This window comes from Echinops telfairi, unplaced genomic scaffold (assembly GCF_000313985.2).
Source record: "Echinops telfairi isolate 266 unplaced genomic scaffold, ASM31398v2 ScPeMD7_443;HRSCAF=831, whole genome shotgun sequence".
Classification (NCBI taxonomy): domain Eukaryota; kingdom Metazoa; phylum Chordata; class Mammalia; order Afrosoricida; family Tenrecidae; genus Echinops; species Echinops telfairi.
In genome coordinates this window covers 85,329,000-85,339,487 of record NW_022104341.1, presented here as the reverse complement: position 1 = coordinate 85,339,487, position 10,488 = coordinate 85,329,000, and the positions used below count along the sequence as shown (strand labels likewise).

Sequence of the window (10,488 nt, the reverse complement as noted above, 5' to 3'; positions counted from 1 at the left end):
AGAGTAGTGATACCATGAGGGTAGGGGGAAGGTAGAAGGGGAGAAACTTTGATCTATGTACAAGCCCCCTCCCACAGGGAAACAAAAAACAGAAATGTGGGTGAAGGGAGCCAGCAGCTGGTGTAACATATGAGAATAAATTTATAAATTATCAAGGGTTCACGAGGGTGGTAAGGTGTGGGAGGGAGGGGGAAAATGAGGAGCTAATACCAAGGGCTCAAGTAGAAAGAAAATGCCTGGAAATGATGATGGCAACCTATGTACAAATGTGCTTGACACACTGGATGGATGGATGGATTGTGATAAGAGCTATAAGAGCCCCCAACAAAATGACTTCTTAAAATAAAAAAAATTCCTGAAAGACCTTTACCTGCTCCTCTTACTGAGATGATCAGAGTAAAGTAGCATGGCTTCAGGTTTGCCCTGAGGCAGACATTGTGCTCCTTACTTGTCCTTTCTCATGACGTCTCACAGCATTGCAGGAAGGAGCACTATTATGCTCCTCCTGGCTCAGTCCATGGTACAGAGAAGGCGAGGGACTTGTAACCAGTGGGCTGGGGGCTCCGGGAGGCCAGCTGCGGCTCTCAAGCCATATGTGGCTCTTTGGTACATACGTGTGGTTCTGAAGTAAAATTGGAAAAAAGAAGTTTAAGGATATTATTCAGATAATGGTGATTCCCTTGGGGTGTAAAAATATATTTATGACTCACAAATCATTTTTAAATTGTTGTGAGAGACAGGATTGGCTCTTCCATCTCAAAAGTTTGCCACCCCTAGGTTCTAATCTAGATTTGGTCTTGAGCCCACTCACTGTCTTACTCACCATCCCCAAAGCCTCCTTGCTATTAATCCTGTAAGGACGTGTTTTCTGGAGAGTTGAGTGCGTAGCTGTGTGCTATGTGCCACAGTGAAGGTAAGTAGATGTTAAGCTTGGGGAGGCTTGCAGAGGATGGCAAAGATCTGCACTCCTTGCTGTTTGTCCAGAATCTACTCACGTTTATCTAACACCTGCGATTGGCTAGGTACTGGAGACGCATGCGTGAAAAGACAGGTGTAGGCCCAAGTAAAACCATAAGAGCAGCAATGTCAAAAGTGCCACAGAGCAGGACAAAAGGCCACTGGCCTTTCCTGGAGATCCCGTCTAGAAGTCCCAGAAAGTATCTGTTGGAGAGATGAAGAGGGAGGAGAGAATGAGGGAAAGCTGTGAGCGCAGCTGTCGCCCTGTAGCAGGGAAACAATTATCTTCTGTTCTTTGTCCTTTCTCGCTATTTTCTTCTTTCTCTTCTCAGAGGGTCTAAGAAGAGACCAGATAGTAGACCTTGGGCTGACCTACAGGCCTGAGGTGCCTGGGCTGGCACCCGGCCCAGCTCCCAGCTAAGCTTGGCAGCACTGCTACCACACAGAAACGATTAATGTGCTTAATACGTCTTGAAACTCTCCTTTCTCTGTGTCTATGAGACCACACTTACTATTCCTTGTAAGCATCTCTGATTGGTTCTCCACAGCTCCCTCCTTGACTACTTTTCTTTTACCTGTTCCTAAAAGGTCATGCTCCTCAAAATTCCCAGCTCTATTTTTCTTTATGATCGCTAACCTTCTATGTGACTCTAGCTCAGCCCATCCATGCATTCATCAAATGTGTGTTTCTAGAGGAGTCTGCTACGCACTAGAGAGTGTTCTGAGGTCCGGAGCTACAGTGATAAAAGGCGTCGAGGATCCTTTAGCTGGTAACCTGGGAGGACGGGTGGAAAATCTATGCTATGATAGAATGACGAGAGCTTGAGGAAGAGACCCTGACCCCGACTAGGTGGTACCTGTAGAAGTGCGCCTTGGAAAGAGCGTTCAAACCCAATGGCCAGTGCGCACGGAAGGAGGCGCCAGTGGCACTCAAGGGAGGGTTCTCCTAGTTCGATGTGGATGCACACTAGAGAAGCCCTGGTGATGAGGCTGCAGAGAGGCAGGAGGAGATCACAAGGAGCCTGTTATACTAGGCTTTCGGTTGTGAACATTATTCATAAGGTTACGTTGATAGGTGTCAGTTAGGGGTGATTTGATCAGATGTGTGTCTCATAGTGATTATGCTACAGCAACATGGGGAAAGAATTGAGGAGGGCAAGATGAGCAGGTGCCTCAAACACAGTCTGTCAAAACTGGATCTCTCCCTCTGTCTTTGACTGAGTTCTCTATAGTGACATAGATTGATGGATGGATGGATTGCTTGACTTCATTTAAGGAAATGACGGAAATCCAGGGGTAGGCAGCACCTGGAGGTGTCTCCTGACCCACAAGGTGGCTGGGGCTGATGAACACACAACCAGCAGGTCAGGTGACAGGCTACTGGCTCTCAGGGGTGTGAAAGCTGCCGGATTCCAAAATTGGTAGATCAGATGGCAGGCCACCAGCTCATAGGGCTGTGCAGAAGAAGCTGGTGAATCCCAGAATCAACCGGTCAGATGACAGGCTGCTAGCTCAAGAACCAGAACCAGAGATCAGATGATGATGAGCTAGATGCAGGATCCAGCTCAAGAGAAAGCGTGTCAGAGCATGCCATATATAGTGGATACAGCCATGCCCACAGGAAATGCCCCGCAAACCAGCTGAGGGTGATGACTCAGACAAGGTGGCGACTTCAGTAAAGGTCCAACTTGTGTAAGGGCAGGATTACAAGATGATTCGCCTTCGTGGCAATATCAAGGTTAGGATTTACAGCACAGAAAATGGAATACAGTTACGTAATAGCACAAAATGATAGATAATTACATCAGATAAAGAAAAAATCAATAATACTGGAAATCACGGTCAGTCAAGTTGGCACATATTAAGGAGGGGGGTGATCCCATTAAATCCATGATGCTCTCTAATAAATATCTTCCACTAGTCCGGGACCGATCACCAGGACCATTCGTTTAGCTGATAAATCGCTACTTTCCTGACTTTGTGCACGACTCCTTGTTCTCAAGCCATTCACAGTGCAGTAGGGTAGACAGACCAGAAACAATGTCAGGCATGCATGGAGCGTAATCATTGGTAAGCTAAAAATAAAGCATATTAATTTTCTCATCCACTCTGTCATCAGCTTTATAGTATTTCTTAAGAACTTGGTGTCAGTTAATATAATGAATTGGAAGAAGACACTACAGTGGTAGCAGAGCAGGAAACGTTTTAAAAATAATAAGCTCCCTGCCATAACTCTAATTGATTAAGACTCGTGTGACCCTACAGGACAGAGTAGAACTGCCCCCTTTGAGCTTCAAGGCTGTAAATCTTTACAGAAGCCGAAAGTGTCATCCTTCTCCAGCTGAGCGGCTGGTTGGTTTGAACTATTAACCTTGCAGTTAGCGGTCAAACTCATAATCCACTGTATCACCAGGAGTCCTAGAGGAAGCGCTGGAACCTAAGTTAGAGTGACAATGAGACAGGATGGACAGAAAAGACATCAAGAGATGACAAGCAGATCGTACCAGGACTGTCACCATTGAGTGACAGTTAGTGTAGTTTGTCCTTGCATGGTTAATTGGCTGCTCCAGTGGACTAAGTTCCCCCAGGGCAAGAACCATGCTTCAGCAAATATTTCTGAGAGCCTCTAGAATGTTGGGCCCTCTTCATCAGCACACAAAGCCTCCAAAGAGCTTACATTTCATAGTGCTTAGGTCCTAATAGGGGAATAAGATAGACAGCAATAAGCAGAACAATAAGTAGATTGCATGACCCCTGTAATAAATATATTCCACTAGTCCAGGACAGACCACCAGGACCATTCATTTATCTGATAAGCACCTACCTCCCTAACTTTGCAAATGACTCTTTGTAAATTGCAAAATATAGCAGGAAGTGCCAAGACCGAAGGCGATAATGGAAGTTGAGCCGAGTAAGAGCCATGAGTGCTGACTGGGAAGAGAAAGGCAACAGGATTTAATAGTGTGATCCAAGTAGGCTTCATTGAGCCTATTTGAAGGAGATAGGGGAGTTCATTAGCACAATACTTGTGATACTGTAGGGCTTGTATTAGGAGGGTAGAGGCTGAAGCTTGCGTGTCCACTAGTTTTTACCCATGTGACCCATAGGGGAAAGATGGCAAGGTCTAGTTGAGACATGCTGGGTTTGAGGCTAGAATAAGCCGCAGTTCCCAGAGAGAGCAAAGCTCCAACACTTACGTGTTCCGGTTCATCCACACTGTAAATGTTCTCGATGCTTTGTCCTGCTCCCACAGGCTCAGATCATGCTGGAGCTGAAGACTCGCGTGGAGGAATTAAAGATGGAGAATGAGTACCAGCTTCGACTAAAGGATATGAACTACTCTGAGAAGATGAAGGAGCTAACAGACAAGTTCATCCAGGAAATGGAGTCCTTAAAGACAAGGAACCAGGTGTGTTTGAGAGACCGAGCCAACACCACAAAGAACCACAAATGCCCGCTTTGCTCACTCATTACCCATGCTGCCATCTCATAGTAGGATATGTGGGAATATCATATCGTAAGACAGTTGGGAGCATCAGAAATTCTTACAAGTGCAAAGCGAAGAAAATCAGACTATGAAACTCTTATACTGTATGGTACTAACTAGGCAAAATTAAAAAGGTGCAAAGTAATTTTTCAAAATACAGCTAGTGGTATAATTATCTGTGGGACTTGGGGTTATAGATCATCTAAAGTTTATTCTTTATCAACTTCTGTGATTTTGAAATTCTCTACCATGACAGGAGAGACTTATATATAAACAAAATGAAAAGCTAAGAGAAATATAGGAAGAAAAGAGCTCTCAGAAGAGGGATTTCTGGAAAGTCAAGATGGTTAAATAAAAGCAGTCTAAAAGTTCCCTACCTTGTTAGATAAGCCAAGCCCTCTGTTAAGTCCTAGGGCCGGTTCCCCTCTTACCTGCGAGGAACTTCTTCACGCCAAGATCACAGTCGGAGGCGTACATCTCAATGTGTGGGCCACAGAGTACCCCGTTGTTACCTCTGTATCCACATCTTCATGTCACCTGTCCAAGATGGGGCTCATCACTGACAAAGCCCAGTCAGTGGAAAAGAATGTAAGAAGGCAGGATGTGAGACTCCTGGGGCAGATGCTAATGTCAGTTAAAAGTGGCGGTTCCATTGTGGTCTCCTAGAACCGCGCAGGGGGAAAAATGAAGGCCTGAGAAATATTTGTGAATGAAGAAGACAATTAGTTCTTGCCCAAGGAGTGCTTTCAGTGGATATATAGAAAGGAGAATGTTCGTCTCTGTGTTTCAGGTTTTAAAAACAGAGAAAGAAAAACAGGACATATTCCATCGTGAACGCTTAGAAAACCTGGTGGAGAAGCAAAACCGGGAGCTACAAGACCTGGGTGAGGCCCTACGTAAAGATTTTGGGGGGAAAGGCAGCGGGTTAGGGTGGAGAACGTAGTCAGGGACCCAAAGACCCCCAGGTACTAAGGGATCGTCTACTATCCCTGAACTCACTCACGGTCGTTTTCGCTCCAGTGTGTCGGTGAGTTGCTGTAGGTGCCATCAAGTCCGTTGACTCTCACGCCCCTGTGTACAACAGAGTGAAAACCTGCACCGTGCTCACACTGGTTGTGTTTGAGCCTGTTTGCAGCCACTGTGTCAATCCATCTTGTTGAGGTTCGTCCTCGTTCTCACTGACCCTCTACTTGACCAAGTATGAAGTCCCTTTCTAGGGACTGAACTTTCCTAATAACATGTCCAAAGTACCTGACTTCCAACAACCATCGCGGCTGTATTCCTCCAAAACAATTCACTCACTGTCATCGAGTCACTGCCACTTCCTAGTGACCCTATAGGACAGGGTGGAACTGCCCCTGTGGGTTTCTGAGACCAACACTCTTTGTGGAAGGTAGAAAGCCCCATCTTTCTCCTAGAAGGTAGCTGGTGGTTTTGAACTGGTGACCCTGCAATTAGCAGCCATTACACCGTTACACCACCAGAGCTCCTTCTGGCAGCCCTGGTATATTCAATATTCTTCGTCAGCAATGTGATTCTTCTCTAGTCTTCTGTATTCATTGGCCAGCTTTCACATGCATTGAAAATAGTATGCATTGGGTCAGGCACACCTTAGTCCTCAAAGTGATGTTTTTGCTCTTTCACGCTGTAAAGAGGTCTTGTGTGGCAGCTCTGCCCAACGCAGCACCCCATTGGACTTCCTGACTGCTGTGTCCATGAGCACTGAAGCAGACAGCTTCAATCACTTCTCTTTTTATCATGCTGTTGTTAATTGGCCTAGTGGTGAGGATTGTTGTAATCTTTACATGGCGTTATAGTCACTGAGTTCTAATCACTGCTGAAGGCTTTGCTCTTCATCCGTGTTTCCAAGTCGTCCTCACTTTCATCAAGCAGGGCTGGGCCATCTGTTAAAAAGCCTTCCTCTAATCCTGATGCCATGTTCTTCTTCATATAGTGCAGCTTCTCCGACGATGTGCTCAGCACACAGATGGTAAAAGGATACAACCGCGATGCTCTCCTGTCTAGATTTTAAGCCACGCAGTATTACCTGTTCAGTGACTATGCCTTGGTCTGTGTAGCGGCTCGGCATGAACACAGTGAAGTTCTGGAGTTCCCATTCTTCTCAATGTTATACAGAGCTTGTTATAATCCACACAGACTAATGCCTTTGCATAGTCAATAAAACACAAGTAAACATTTCTCTGGAGGACGGGGGCCACATAAGGGACAAGGTTGAGAGGAGTCAAACTAGATACCCATTCTGAAATTCAAGGTTCCTGAGATTTGTGGAAGACCATCATGTAAACATAGTGGGTGGGCGGGGGTAAGTTAAATTCAGAGTCCATCTAATTCTTAACAATGAATTAGAAACTTGTTCCCAAGAGTCCCACGTAGCAGGAAACAGGATTTGGAAAAGTGCAGGTTTGCAGCCCAATAGACTGCCTTGGATCCCAGACTTACCACCTGGCTATCTGGGTGCCCTAGGGAGTCCCCAACCACATTGAACTTCAGTTTAATCTTGTGCATTAGTACTCTTTCAGGACAGTCGTCTTGGCCTGAGCCCCAAACGCCCTTGTGCATTTCCCTAGAAGTCCAGAAGGGAAAGAGAAAGAACTTGACCGCTGAGGAGATGGTGGAGCAGGGCCAGGCACTGGAATCTGGGCTCTGGAGGCTGCTGCCCCAGCTGGTGCTGAAAGGGCGTGGAAAAGCTCCCACCACTCCTGAACGTCCCTGAGGCTGGTGCTGGCCTCCCGCCTTAAACGCCGCCTTGCTTCTCTGCAGAATGTTGCAACAACCAAAAGCTGCTTCTGGAATATGAAAAGTACCAGGAGCTGCAGCTCAAGTCCCAGCGGATGCAGGAGGAGTATGAGAAACAGCTTCGGGATAATGATGAGACCAAGAGCCAGGCCCTGGAGGAGCTGACTGAGTTCTATGAGGCCAAATTGCAGGAGAAGACGGCCCTTCTAGAAGAGGTACTCCCAGAAAGCTACCCTGACCTCCCTCTCATTGCCCAGCCTGTCAAGGCCAACTGCACACAGTCTGTGAGAAGCTGGTAGCTTGTGAGAAGTACCCTTAATCTCCTTCCTTTCCTTCTTGCAACTTGAGCTTCATTCTGCCTTGTCAATACTTTGTTTTCTCATTGACCAGGAGACTCACTGAGCTGGGAAATGCTCGTTTACTTGAGGTGGAAATTCCTTAGATAGACCCCATTCGTTCCTATTATTCTATTCTAACTGTACCTCCGACCCATAAGAACTGGGGAGACTGTTCTAGAGCCTGCATAACTTGGAGAGGACAAAGACCCTTCAATGATAGGAAGATAGTTGCCCCACACCCCTTAGCAACCTCTGTTTCTTACAAAATTTAGTCATTATTTCATCAATTAACTCACCTACGCAATGTCCCATTGGTTTATCAGCCTGAGGGCTGGGGGTAAAAGAGAAATGAACCATGGGACCTGGAGGTAGTCACAGAGATGGACACCCATGGAGGTGTCCACAAGATAGTAGGCAGATATAGACAGAGTGGCTGAACGGACCCGGGAGATCAGGGAGGTTTGCAGATGCAAATGAAATCTGAGAGGAATACGAATTGGAATGAACTAGGAGATGAGGCAATGAGGGCCAGAAGGTCATTCCAGGCAGAACATAATCATAGTACGGTCAAGGAAAATATCTAATGTCCCAAGATAAAGGGAAGCTAGAAAGCGGTCTCTTCCTTCACATGAAATTGTAGCAAGAGCGTGTACTGAGAGAGGCAGAAAAGTTGTGTGGGGAGGAGAGATGGGTGGAAATGAGCTGATACCAAGGGCTCAGGTAGAAAGAAAATGTTTTAAAATGATGATGGCAACACATGTCCAAATGTGCTTGACACAATGGATGGATGTTTGGATTGTGATAAGAGCTGTACGAGCCCCCAATAAAATGATTTTTTTAAAGGAAAGTTATATGGAGGAAACAGGAAGTCTCCAGTGAGCAGGGAAGGTAATCAGGGGATAAACATGGTGGGCAGTGGTGGAAGGAGGTTTGAAGCTGACACAAGCCTCAGGAGAGGTCGAGCTTTGACCTAGGGGCAATGGGGAGCTGAGAGAATCCCTCCTCCACTTCAGCTTCATCTTCAGATGCGAAGAATGTTCCTTATCAGGGAAGAGGGGATGGAAGGGAAGGAGCTGGAGGCCTACTTTGGGTAGGGAGAGAAAGGAAAGTAAGAAGGGAGACAGACAGACAGGAAGAAAGCAGAAGGCCCAGGGACCCATGTCTGGAACAACCGCTTTCATTCTCGTATTGCTCCTTGGCCGCCTCCCATGCCTTGTGATCATGCTTCACATCGCATCTCAGGCCCCCTTCGCACACAGATCCTTCTGCGTCCTTCCTCTCCCGGCACAGCTATCTGTCTGTCTATCTCTCTCTCTCCTTCCCCGTCCCACTGCCTCTGTCTCTCTGTTCAGGCACAGGAAGATGTCAGACAGCAGCTACGGGAGTTTGAAGAGACCAAGAAGCAAATTGAAGAGGATGAAGACCGAGAAATCCAAGATATCAAAACCAAGTATGAGAAGAAGCTTCGGGATGAAAAGGAGTCTAACCTGCGGCTGAAAGGAGAAACGGGAATCATGAGGAAAAAGGTACCGGCCGTGCTCAGAGCGGCCCTGGGATGGGCAAGGGCAGGGCGGAAGAGACAACACTGAGGGTAGAAGAGGCAGAGCCTTCCGGGCGCAGCCCCACCCACATGGACAGCGGCGCTCCTGCCTGAAAACCCTCCCTCCAGGCAGCCAGGCAGCGGTCAGGAAAGGAGCTTCTCCCTGCAGCTGTAGGCAGACAGACCCTGAACACATGCCCCTCCTGTGAAAGGGCAGCCATGGTGGCGGGCTGTCCTCTGGATCGACTGGTAGTGTGCTTGCCCATAGAAATGACCGGGGGCTTGCTTTGGCTCCATGGGTCTTCATGCGTTTTGGAAACTAGCAATTCTGCAAGAATCTGTGAACTCAATCTTCCTTCATCCCATCTGTCAGGGAACATTTGCTCAACTTGTGCACTAAACATTCTTCATTCCCTGCGCCTTTTCCCTGTTCTGTTAGCTGTCCACCAAACGGTGCTGAATCACAGTGACCCTATAGGACAGGGTAGAACTGCCCCTATGTGGTGCTGAATCACAGTGACCCTATAGGACAGGGTAGAACTGCCCCTATGCGGTGCTGAGTCACAGTGACCCTATAGGACAGGGTAGAACTGTCCCTATGCGTATCCAAGACTATAACTGTTTCCAGGAGGAGGAAGCCCCATCTTTCTCCCAAGGAGCGGTTGATGGTTTTGAACCGCTAACTTTGTGGCTCATAGCCCAAAATATAACCACTACGCAAGCCACCAGGGCACCTGGTTCCTGCCCACAGGGATCTCGATAGGTGCTCTTTGGACTCTGATGCACTGGCAAGTTGGGTTTAGTCAGCGTTTTCTGTAGAATCGGAAGCAAGGTCTTGGAGGTGCTGTAGGCAAAGTGTGAGCCTGGGATGACCGCTGGCTCCTGGTGCAGGGCGCCCTGCGTGGCTCCTTTCCTGACTGCATGGGAAAGGAGTGGGAACCGAAGACTGATTCGTTCACGGGATGGAGTGAATGCTCACTGACAGCTGCGATGAAGGAATAGTCCCATCACAGAGTCTTGTAGAATTGCTAGCTGCCCAGATCATTCAGCCCCGTAGAGGCCAAGTTCAAAGCAAGCCCACAGCACTTTCTTTCTTGTTGTTGTTGTTGTTGTGAGGATTCTTTACACCTGCCATAATGAAAACACAAAGCAACAGTAGCCTAAGGGACGAAACATTTAGAAGCACAGAAAACATATCTATCTACCTTTCCCACTCTGTCAGGTTAGCTTGAGACGTTAAAGCTGATGTCACCCCCGAGGTTTAGCCTAACCAATTCTGGGATATTTTCTTCCAAGAGGAGAAATCCTATCTCCTGGTTTTTCTTGCAAAAGAAAACATTAGCAGCGTTAACCAGTCCTAGCGTTTCCTACTCTGGGGCCCCTACGTGGGCTACAGTGAGGGTGTAGAC

General features: G+C 47.2%; 1 protein-coding gene across 1 annotated transcript in view; it reads left to right on the top strand.

Annotated features, from left to right (window-relative positions):
• Window positions 1–10,488, top strand: part of CFAP57 (cilia and flagella associated protein 57) — an 82,519-nt gene that overhangs the window by 45,424 nt on the left and 26,607 nt on the right. The window contains exons 12-15 of the mRNA XM_004699700.2: window positions 4,211–4,366; window positions 5,235–5,328; window positions 7,226–7,416; window positions 8,892–9,065. Of these exons, the coding sequence (XP_004699757.1) occupies window positions 4,211–4,366; window positions 5,235–5,328; window positions 7,226–7,416; window positions 8,892–9,065 (615 nt within the window). The remainder of the gene's footprint in view (window positions 1–4,210; window positions 4,367–5,234; window positions 5,329–7,225; window positions 7,417–8,891; window positions 9,066–10,488) is intronic.